The 12,096-nt window shown below is 45.2% G+C and overlaps 1 protein-coding gene across 13 annotated transcripts in view; it reads left to right on the plus strand.

Annotated features, from left to right (window-relative positions):
• Positions 1–12,096, plus strand: part of LOC139531723 (histone-lysine N-methyltransferase 2C-like) — a 218,524-nt gene that overhangs the window by 180,935 nt on the left and 25,493 nt on the right. For 8 of the 13 annotated variants that reach the window (XM_071328436.1, XM_071328440.1, XM_071328441.1 and 5 more), the window contains 9 exons: positions 1,665–1,821; positions 2,256–2,470; positions 2,683–2,756; positions 4,488–4,694; positions 5,260–5,406; positions 5,805–7,685; positions 7,951–8,291; positions 8,700–10,420; positions 11,933–12,047. In XM_071328436.1, the coding sequence (XP_071184537.1) occupies positions 1,665–1,821; positions 2,256–2,470; positions 2,683–2,756; positions 4,488–4,694; positions 5,260–5,406; positions 5,805–7,685; positions 7,951–8,291; positions 8,700–10,420; positions 11,933–12,047 (4,858 nt within the window). The remainder of the gene's footprint in view (positions 1–1,664; positions 1,822–2,255; positions 2,471–2,682; positions 2,757–4,487; positions 4,695–5,259; positions 5,407–5,804; positions 7,686–7,950; positions 8,292–8,699; positions 10,421–11,932; positions 12,048–12,096) is intronic. The other 5 variants (XM_071328439.1, XM_071328442.1, XM_071328448.1 and 2 more) reach the window with 3 other exon arrangements.

Here is a 12,096-nt window from a genome sequence, read left to right on the forward strand (position 1 = left end):
GAGAATTGTATTTGGTCACATTTTTATATAATCTACTATTGACTGTAAAATGAATGTATAACCATGGGCATTTATTGATCATTGAGGAGCGCATTGATTTTATATGCATGTCATGTTCACATAATCAACAGGACGTGAGTATACCAAACATTAGGAACACCTTAACTTCTCTAGGGTACGTGAGACGGTAGCATCCCACCTCTTCAACAGCCAGTGAAACTGCAGGGCGCCAAATTCAAATACAGAAATACTCATTATAAAAATTCAGAAAACAAAACATATTTTACATAGGTTTAAAGATTAAAACTTCTTGTGAATCCAACCACGGTGTCAGATTTAAAAAATGGTTTACGGCGAAAGCATACCTTACGATTATTTGAGAACATAGCCCAGCAGACAAATCATTACAAACAGTAACCAGCCAAGTAGAAGAGTTACACAAGTCAGAAATAGAGATAAAATTAATCCCTTACCTTTGATGATCTTCATATGGTTGCACTCAGCAGACATTCATTTACTCAATAAATGTTCCTTTTGTTCGATAAAGTCTCTTTATATCCAAAAACCTCCGTTTTGTTTGCGCGTTTTCTTCAGTAATCCACAGGCTCAAACGCAGACAAAAAATCTAAATTGTATCTGTAAAGTTCATAGAAACATGTCAAACGATGTTTATTCAATCCTCAGGTTGTTTTTAGCCTAAATAATCTATAATATTTCAACCGGACAATAACGTCATCAATATAAAAAGGTAAACAAGAATGGTACTCTCTCGGTGGCGAGCATGAAAAAGCTCTGTGACACTTTAGGGTCCACTCATTCCGACTGCTCTTACTTCCTCATTTTTCGGGAATACAAGCCTGAAACAATTTATAAAGACTGTTGACATCTAGTGGAAGGCATAGGAACTGCAATTTGAGTCCTAAGTCAATGGATACTGTAATGGCATTGAATAGAAAGCTACAACAACAACAAAAAAGACTTCCTGAATGGATTTCTCAGGTTTTCGCCTGCCAAATCAGTTCTGTTATACTCACAGACACTATTTTAACAGTTTTGAAAACTTTAGAGTGTTTTCTATCCAAATCTACCATATATGCATATAATATCTTCTGGGCCCGAGTAGCAGGCAGTTTAATTTGGGCATGCTTTTCATCCAAAATTCAGAATGCTGCCCCCTACCCTAGAGAAGTTAATATTGAGTTGCACCACCCCACCCATTTGGTCCTCAGAACAGCCTCAATTTGTTAGGGCATGGACTCTACAAGGTGTCAAAAGTGTTCCACAGGGATGCTGACCCATTTTGAATCCAATGCTTCCCACAGTTGTCAAGTTGGCTGGATGTCCTTTGGGTGGTGGACCGTTCTTGATACACACAGGAAACTGTTGAGTGTTCAAAGGCACTTAAATGTTTTGTCTTGCCCATTTCACCCTCAGAATGGCACACATGCACAATCCATGTCTCAATTGTTTCAAGGCTTAAAAATCTTTCTTTAACCTGTCTCCACCTCTTAATCTACACTGACTGAAGTGGATTTAACAAGTGACATCAATAAGAGATCATAGCTGTCAGTCTGTCTTGGAAAGATTAGGTGTTCTTGATGTTTTGTGTAATCAATGTATGTATGGAAATTCTTATCTGACATTCTCTATGCTCTCTGTTGCAGGCGACGGTGGGATGTTCCCCCAGATGCCAATGATAAACGGCATGATGGGGCCCAACCCCCATTTTCCTCCAACTCCCATGATGCCCGGCGGCACAGGCCCATGTGGCCCCGGCAACTTCTCGCCCATCCACAGAATACCTTTCCAAGAGAATATGAGGTAAGAGCTGGCATAGCAGGAAGCTGTTGTATCCCTCCGGCGTATTACTAGAGCATTGCTTTCACCTTTTAAAGACAACTGCTGGAAGGCAATCATTTGGATGCTGTTTTATTTTTTTTACTTAACATAGTCAAGAAGACTCAATAGGTTTCTTCCATTGTTTGGACTTCATTGTAGTTCGCTTTAAACTATTTTTTCCCTCTGAGGTCTGCTCACTTGTTAGCGTTAATATCTCCATCAATGAATAGGTTGTATTTTATATACTAAAGCCCAAACTACATTTGCCTCAAGGTGATCCACATTGTAAGTGACATAGAAAGTGCAAATATAATAATAATGTGTCTCTAGAATGCACTTCAAGCCAATCAGAAACGAGTATCCAACAATGCAATGGTATAAGTCAATATAATGTGTAACCAGAGAGCTCCTTCCAGGGACAAGAAGTTTAGCCAGATGGGGGGTGATGTAGTGGTTCCATGGAGCGCGCCCGTCCCCGGCCCCCTTCCGGAGGGAGAGACAGACACCATGTCCAACGCGCAGAGGAGCACGCTCAAGTGGGAGAAGGAGGAGACTCTGGGCGAGATGGCCACTGTGGCCCCAGTCCTTTACACCAACGTCAACTTCCCCAACCTCCTAGGGGAGTTCCCAGGTTGGTACAGAATGTTTGGTTCTCTAAAATTCTTGTGTGAATTATCGAAATGTTATTTTTTATTATTAAAAATAATGAGCTCGGAAGTTGTTACACCCATTTAAAAGATTGTATGGATATTGTGAAAGGAGACTAGAAAAGGTACTCTACTTGGCCATATTGCATGTGTGTCCTAGCGCTGTATGTTTTAGCTCATCTTTCTTCTATCTCAGACTGGGCTATGAGAGTGAAACAAATCGCAAAATTATGGAGGAAAGCCAGTTCCCAGGACAGGGTCCCATATGTGGTAAGTTTGTTTACATCCATGCTGGACTATGATTCAATGCACTTATTATAATCAGCATTTGGTTTTCCTGATTGCTGAAGAGAAGTTTGTATAAACCTCTAGACAAAATCCATACATTGAAGTAATAATGGCAAATCTTTTCCAAAACTCTCAAAACTTCCAACGAAAAACAGCCGTAGTACCAATCAAAAATGAATTATTTCTACTTCACCAGAGCAACTTAGTTAATGATTTACTCCACAAACCTGATTTGAGATTTTGATTGAATGGGGCCCTATGTTTATTGGATTGATGAATGAGCAGCCAATCACTGACAATGTTCAAGAGGCCATTAGGGAGAAGGATGTAATTTGTTTGTATTGTTCTGTTCATCTGTTTTCTGATGGCATTATAAACCTAAGGGCTCTCTCACTCTCTCTGTCCATTCTCTTATCTTTGTTCTGTTTAAATGTTGTGCTTAGTAAGTTTTCCAGCTTTACAGATAGTTATTTGAGGGTTTTTCAGGACTGTTAGATTTTCTCCATGATTACATTCAACGATGCTCTGCATGTCAATTTCTTTGTTGTTGATGAGATTGGGTAATTGTTGATGGTTTCTTTATCTTATGTTTTCCCCAAGACATTCAGATTTTTTTTATATACACTACTGTTCAAAAGTTTGGGGTCACTTAGAAATGTTCTTGTTTTCGAAAGAAAAGAAATATAGTGTAGACATTGTTCATGTTGTAAATTACATTTGTAGCTGGAAATGGCTGATTTTTAATGGAATATCTACATAGGTGTACAGAGGCCCATTATCAGCAAAAATCACTCCTGTGTTCCAATGGCACGTTGTGTTAGCTAATCCAGGTTTATCATTTTAAAAGGCTAATTGATCATTAGAAAACCCTTTTGCAATTATGTTAACACAGCTGAAAACTGTTGTACTGATTAAAGAAGCAATAAAATTGGCCTTCTTTAGACTAGTTGAGTATCTGGAGCATCAGCATTTGTGGGTTCGATTACATGCTCAAAATGGCCAAAAACAAAGCACTTTCTTCTGAAACTCGTCAATCTATTCTTGTTCTGAGAAATGAAGGCTATTCCATGCGAGAAATTGCCAAGAAACTGAAGATCTCGTACAACGCTGTGTACTACTCCCTTCACAGAACAGCACAAACTGGCCCTAACCAGAATAGAAAGAGGAGTGGGAGGCCCCGGTGCACAACTGAGCAAGAGGACAAATACATTAGAGTGTCTAGTTTGAGAAACAGATGCCTCACAAGTCCTACCTAGAAGGCCAGCATCCCGGAGTCGCCTCTTTACTTTTGACGTTGAGACTGGTGTTTTGCGTGTACTATTTAATGAAGCTGCCAGTCTCAACGTCAACAGTAAAGAGGCGACTCCGGGATGCTGGCCTTTTAGAGAGAATGCCAAGAGTGTGCAAAGCTGGCAAATCAAGGCAAAAGGTGGCTACTTTGAAGAATCTCAAATGTAAAATATATTTCGATTTGTTTAACACTTTTTTGGTTACTATATTATTCCATGTTTTATTTCATAGTTTTGATGTCTTCACTATTATTCTACAATGTAGAAAATAGTAAAAAATAAAGAGAACTCCTTGAATGAGTAGGTGTCCATACTTTGACTGGTACTGTATGTGTAACCATCTGTAATAATTAGCTTTATCATTGTTCAATGGGTCAAGTGATTGACCACTCGGAAGAATTACAAAATTGACCCTTTCTTCCAGCAAAAGGCACGCGATAACCGGGCAGCGCTGCGCATTAACAAAGTTCAGATGTCCAACGATACGCTGAAGAGACACGAGAATCCTCACCAGCAGCCGTTGACTGACCCCTTTGACCCCAATAGTGTCCCCATGGACGCTGAGCTGCTCTTCAAAGATACTCTCAAGCCCAAGGAGTCTGAGCACGAGCAGGAGTGGAAGTTCAGACAGGTAAGAGTACCTTTAGGGTTAAAGTTTGCTGGAAATGGAGGGGGGGGGGGGGGGGTGTATGAAGCATGGGTGCACTGTAAAGCAGGGTTTCTCAACCACTTTTCTAGGAGTTGTTGTGGATTTGTTTTGCCTTAATTTATTTTATATAAATGTTTTTTGTTTAAATTGAGTGAGGGTAGGAAATTGGATGCAAGATTGTGGGGAAATTGCATGCATGCCTTTTTAGAAAATTAGGAAGTTATTTGTTTCATGGCAGCAAAATGGTATAAGTGGAGTTTTATTCCTGCCTGTTGAGAAACCCTGGTGTAAGAGAGCAGTGTGCGTTTCTTTATGTACATGTATTTTATGACACCATAATACACCACCATAACAATCAAAGTACCGCATGTCAGGGGAATTGTGAGTAGAAGCAAGGTGGTGAGATTGAACATAACATAACTTGGGGGGCATGAAACCTAATTTTTTATATTTAACTTTATATATGTGCATGGTTGAGTGAGTCATTTTTAAACAATACATTTGGCGTTCTCATACAGTCTACTAATTCTTAATTTGCATTGAAAAGGGAGAGTTAAATCAGATGTGGGGACCGCTTAAGACGCAGCAGGAAAAGGTCCAAAAAAGCAAAGCCATAAAATCAACAAATAAAGACGTCCTTTTTGGACATTCCAACCAGGCAACTATAGCTGCAGGAGGTGGAAAAATGTCTCTGGTAAGATTCCCAAGGCAAGGCACTGTTCTGGTTTTCGTCTGCCGAGAACCAATAAAGCAAAATTTACGAGGTGTAAGAAAAGCAAAATGTAAAGTGGAGTTGTAGGGAGAAAAGCTTGGTTAACTGGTAAAATCTGTCCTTCGCCCTGAAAACACAGTAACAGCCTCCAGAAGCTTTTTTTCATGACCATATTACATACACCCTCACATTGTTCCCTCTTGCATGGCTTAACACACGCTAGACCCAATCATATTGAAAAAGTATTAACTTTGTTGTGAGTGAGGGAAAGAGAGCATTCTTAGCACCATGTCATCATAAAATTTCAAATTCAACACTTTCAAAAAAGCTTCATTCACTGAAGTGCCTCCCCTCCCCTGCTTTTCTTGTTTCCATGGCAGCAAATGAGACAAAAGAGCAAGCAGCAGGCGAAGATCGAAGCTACTCAAAAGCTGGAGCAGGTTAAAAATGAGCAGCAACAACTCCAGCAACAACAGCTGTTTAGCAGTCAGTCATGTGGAGATACAACACCTAATAGTGGGAACCAGAGCCCCATGACACCTCAGCCCAGCAATGGTGGAAAGTCTGGAAACTCATCCCCTCTGCAGCCAATAGTGTCTAAGGATGGCTTCGCTAGACCCCAACTCCCAGTCACGCCCACCTCCGGATCACAGGATGACGTGTTCCTCAGACCACAGCTCCTACCTCCGTCGTCGAGGACACCCACCCAGGAGACCTCGTACCCGCAGCAGGGACCATCCTCCGAGCTCCAGTCATCACAGATGTTCTCCCCGAGTTCCTCCTCAGGCTCCCGGCCATCCTCACCTTGGGACCCCTACGCCAAAATTGTGGGCACCCCGAGACCGCCCCCTGGGGATGGTGGATCCACCACGCCCCAGCAGAACTCTCTGTCAGAGATGCAGGAAAGGGGAGGGAGGCATTCCCCGGCACACGAGTCCTTTGGCTCGCCCACGTCTGGTAATGCTGACCCTTATGCTAAGATGCCAGATACCCCCCGGCCACCTGACCTGTTTGTTAAACCCATGGGACCCGCCAGGGTGGGCCCTTCAGGACTCGTTGAGCAGCAGCAAAAGCAGCAGGTCAGGCACATGATGAGCCCTCCCTCTGGAGGAGAGGCTTTTGCCAGGATAGGGGGCCACCGAGCTGAGGTCTACCAGCGCATGTCTCACAACCGCATGATCCTCTCGGACCCCTACTCCAGGCCCTTGCTCACTCCCATCCCCGGCAGCAACGAGTCGGGCTCTGTGGCGGTGTTCAAAGCCCCCATGCCTCCCCAGCAGTCCCAGCAAGAGCCCTACGGTGGCCCTATGCCTGGGGGACTTAGACGAGGGCCATCTAATGACTTTCCCCAAGGATCACAGGCCGACCCCTATGCCCAGCAGCCCCTCACCATCCGTCCGCCCATGGGGGAAGGGTTCCCCAACGAGCCCAGAATGATGCGCCAACCCCAGGAGGGCCATTTCTCTCAACCCATGCCAATGATGAGACACCCTCACAGAAACTCATACGCCCAAGCACCATCCACCCCGAGACCAGATTATTCCCAGCAGATGCCTGACCCTTACGCCCAACCGCCAGGCACCCCCAGACCTCACTCAGATCCTTCATACCTGCAGACGCCACCTAGCCTTCATCTAGACCAGTTTCCCCAGCAGCACCCAGCCAATCGCAGACAGTCTCCATCTCACTCCATTGATCCTTATGCCTCCATGCCAGGTACCCCCAGACCAGCCCCAGGGGATAGATTCCCCAAATCCCCTGCTAGTCAAAGGAACATGGACCCCTATGCCCAACAACCCGGTACCCATCGGCCTTCCAATGCCATTCTATACGCACAGCCCCCTGGACCACTCCTCACCGACCCTTATGCCCAAGCTTCAGGGATGCCCCGGCCAGGAGCTGGTCCTGACGCCTTCAAACGACTAGGCTCCAGACCGATACCCATGTCCCAACTCCCAGCTGACCCCTTCTCCCACCAGTCTCCAGGCAGGATGCAGGACACATTTGCCCATCCAAGTGCCCCAGGCCCTCAGATATCTAAGCACCCGGAAATGTCGGACGAAAGTTTCTCTCTGCCGCAGTCGAATCATCACGGTGGCCAAACGCCGATTCACGACCCCTTTGAACAGGGTCCAATGACACCTTGTGCTCAAGCTTCAGAAAGGCCAGCCCATGATATCCCCCAGTTGAGCAGCAACACTGTTGCTGCTCAGAACAGCATGCAGCCACACCTGGGAGACACTGAGGAGAAGCTCAGACAGGTATTTGCATTTAGTAGAGATGCAATCACACTGTCACATGGATAACACTTGAATTGTCATAAAGCCTTCTTCTGTTTGCACAGTTATTAGCAGGTGATTAGTCATTCCCAAGCCAATATGACAGTGCACGTCAGTGCAACATGAAATAATTGTTGCTTCTCTCTAAGGACCCCTAAAATACTAATTAATTAAGAGCTGCATGATGCAGGATTTATTTGTTACTTGCTAATGTGTACCTTGCTCCCCCCCCCACCCCCCCGGGCAGCGCCAGAGACTGCGCCAGCTAATTCTGAGGCAGCAGCAACAGAAGACGGCCATCCGACAAGAGAAGGGACTACTACAGGAAGCTGGTGGAGCTACTGGTGTGGTGACACCCTGTCACTGGTCACAAGAAGATCCCACCCCGCAGAGCCACATGTTTGGCAGACGACCACCACCCCCTTACCCAGGACCCATGAGGGGCGGCCCCCAAGTTCCCGGGGGTCAAAGGTTCCCTGGTACCTTCCTAGGGGACCAGCGAGGACCCTTCCCCAACGAGGGCCAGTTTGCCATACCCCACTTCCCCAGGGACATGGGCAACATGGGCTTGAGGCCCCAAGGAATGAGGTTAGTCAAGATTGACAGCATAGGTATACATAAACTCTTGCCCTTACCACATTTAAATGCAGCTGTATATTTTCATAATGCAACACATTTGTGGTGGATGAGGTGAGTTTCCCCCTACTATGTAAAGCGCTTTGAGTACCTCAGTTGGTAGGAAGACGCTCTATATATCCAATCAAATCCAATCCATTATAATTGTCTTAAAGATTGTGTTGCTCCTCTTTAAATTATTCAATTAATGAAATTATGTTAAACATGCATTGTGGAATGAAGTGGAATTTTTGAAGTTCTACTCACTGTGTAATCTTCCTTATTTGTGTGTAGGGAGCAATCAGCAATCTGTGACATTGTGTTCTGCCTTGTTCATGGATTAGCATTTGACAGTGTGTTTTTCATATTTTCTTCTCTCAGGTTTGGATTTCCCTCCGGCCAGGAGCAACATTTCCTCAGGCCCCCTCAGCAGATGCCCGGCGGGCCCATGGTCGATAACATTCCTCCACAGATGAGAAGGTCCCTCTCGGTGGACTTTTCCAGGGGGGGCAACCCCCTGATGGGACTCCCCCAGGACTTCCCTCCACAGGGCCTTACCGTCCAGCAGCACAATATCATGGGTCAGCCGTTCATCGAGCTCCGCCACAGGGCCCCTGAGAACAGGATGAAGATCCCCTTTGGTCATGGACCCCCCGACGTCATGGACCCCTCCAACCAAACCCAGAGACCACCCCAGTGCTTCATGGGAGGCCAGGAGATTGGCTTCGCCAGGAACCAGGGACCCAGAATGATGGCTCCCATGATGGGCAGACCTTCCCAGGGATCGGTTGGCCAAATGCAGATGTTGGCAAGTATGGAGAACCTGCACCAGCAGCAGACTGAAGTGCGGGTGACCACTGAACAACAACAACATCCTCCACTGAATAGGTCCCTCAGCCACCCTGTTACTAGTGAGTCACTCAATGCAGAGCCATCTGGTATGCTCTTGCCTGGGTCTAGCACCGGTCAAACGGAGGAGACTCAAATACCCAGTGGAGACGGAATCGACGAAAACCTGGATGCTGACGACTCTGCAGTGAAGGACCTCGAAGACGTGGAGGTCAAAGACCTGGTCGACCTGAACCTGAACCTCGACCCAGATGATGGCAAAGACCTGGACCTGGGACCCAATGACCTGCACCTCGACGACTTCCTCATGTCTGGGAAGTTTGACCTCATCGCCTACACGGATCCTGAGCTCAACCTGGACGACAAGAAAGACATGTTCAGTGAAGATCTCGACCTGGGTGACCCCATGGAGGAACACCAACAGGGAGAGACCTCGGACCTCCAGAAAGCCCTGTCGGAGAAGAGGAACGCCAGCGGAGACTGCGCAGCCACCTCGTCCCAGTCCGTAGGGAAATCCGTGCACGGCCAAATCAGACGGGAGGCCAACAAATCGAAAGAGACCTTGGACATAGTCAAAATAGAGGAAACAATCAAAACGGAGGTCAAAGATGGACACATGCAAAACCAGGACCAGCCACTCTGCAGTGGCCGGATGAATGACAACAGAACCATGACTAACCAAGAGGGTGCAGGGCTGTATGAGCAGCCTGGACAGACTGTCTCGGCTCCGGTCCTCTCCAACCTTCTGGTCAAAGAGAAACTGGAAAACACTGGGTTAGGCCCAACCGGCTCTCCTCATCAAGGGAACATAGCTGCCCAGCCGAACCAGGCCACTGGGCTACACCCAAACACAGGCATGCAACATACCCAAGACAACAACAGGCTCAATCCCAGCGTGGCTATGGGACATCGGGTGAACCCTGCGTTGGTTCAGAGCAGGCTTTCAATGGGAAACCCAAACCACATCCTAGGGGGGAACCACAGCTTCGGGGCCTCAGCAAACCAGCAGATGGAGCTAAACCTAGCCATGGTGGGAGCCAGTCAGCAGCCCACTGCCCATGGCCTGAACCCCCAGGGCCAGCAAGGCTCATCGCTGGGGCAGGCCGGCCCACAAAACAGGCCTCTGCTGCTGGACGAGCAGCCCCTCCTACTGCAGGACCTGCTCGACCAGGAGAGGCAAGAGCAGCAGCAGCAGAGGCAGATGCAGGCCATGATCCGACAGCGCTCCAGCGACTCCTTCTTCCCCAACATAGGTAAGGACAATGAGCTTCAGATAGACATGCGACTGCTGTTTTGGTGATCCGTTTAATTAAGTCACACACATTACCCCTCTACATGTAGTTATTTCCAGAGTGTATTCAGAACAGTCCTCTGGGGGTTTTGCAGTCATTTTGCATAATCATCCTTTTTGGTAGATATGTGGAATATGAAGCCATTTTCGTTTGAGACAAATGGTTTTTTTATATTTTGAAGCAAAAAAAAGAACGTTCCCCACATGTAATTTGAGGAACAGAATGTTGGACATAATTTTTCTTGACTAAGAGACACTTTTGGGAGTCTTACTTCACCAGCGTTCCATCCATAATTTAGATGTGGCACTCGTGACGGGTGGATTCTTTTAAAATGGCTTAGAAAGAGGTCAAACCTTAAAGGAGAAGTTATTTTTTACAACCAAATCTCTATTTCTGATGTAAATGGCATGTTATAGAAGTCTCCAGACACCTTTTTTGTGATTTCACTTGTTTTTGAGAAACTTACCCCAAACAGCAAATCACTTCCTTGTTGAATATTATGGGGGCCCTGAAAAACATTAACAATTGCTTCAAGAACACCCAAATACTTACAAAGCTCTCAGTATATTGATGCAGGTCTTTAGATGTTGTACACATGAAATTGTGTCATTCCGAACTTTATCCATAACGTTCCATTTCCCCCAGACTACACAACGAGATGTCCTGTTTGGGGTAAGTTTCTCAAAAACAAGTGAAATCACAAAAAATGTGTATGGACCCTTCTATAACATGCCATTTACATCAGAAATTGAAATTTGGTTGTAAAAAATAACTTCTCCTTTTAAAAGGAGGTCAAATAATGCCTTTTATTGCATTATTCGGAGTGGCACCACAGGAGACCAATTGAAACAGTTCTATGGGCAACATGCTGGCATGTACTACTCTTCTAGCTAGACGTCTTCTACTGTTTAAGTGGAAGGATTGGTTTCCTCCTACTTTTAACCATTGAATAAAGGAAGTTATGCAACATCTCAAGCTAAAGAAAATAGGCTACTCTGTTAGGGGATCTGCAATTCCATTTTATAATATCTGGCAACCTTTCCTATCCTTTGTAGAAGACATGGACCCAACTAATTTCACAACTCCATAAACCAACCCAAATTTGAATTTGTATCATTATTATTACTCTTTTTAAATTATTATTATTATTATAAAAATATATTTTTTTATAATATCTTTGTATTCTTTTACTATTTGATTATATTACTCATTGTATATCATGTCTGGTTTTGGGGCGGGGTTCTGTTAGAGCATGGAGGGGTTGGGGTGGGTTTTAATTTAGTAGGGAGCATAGGGGGGTTGGGGTGGGTTTGATTTTGGTAGGGTATCCGTGTGTGTTCTGCCCTCTACCTGTTCGTTATCTGTAGAATCATAAAAAATGGCAAATAAAAAACACGGAAAGGAAATCAACTACGATTAATGGGGACTTGTCAAAAAATTACTGATACTTTTTTGTTTTGTTTTCTTATTTAGCAGATTTTGATGCCGTCACAGACCCGATCATGAAGGCTAAGATGGTAGCCCTGAAGGGAATCAATAAAGTCATGGCTCAGAACAGCATGGGAATGCCCTCAATAGTCATTAACAGGTAAGGCAAAAGCTTCCCCAATGCTAGCTTTGAGTTCTTGTGCTAGGTA

This window comes from Salvelinus alpinus, chromosome 10 (assembly GCF_045679555.1).
Source record: "Salvelinus alpinus chromosome 10, SLU_Salpinus.1, whole genome shotgun sequence".
Taxonomy (NCBI): Eukaryota; Metazoa; Chordata; class Actinopteri; order Salmoniformes; family Salmonidae; genus Salvelinus; species Salvelinus alpinus.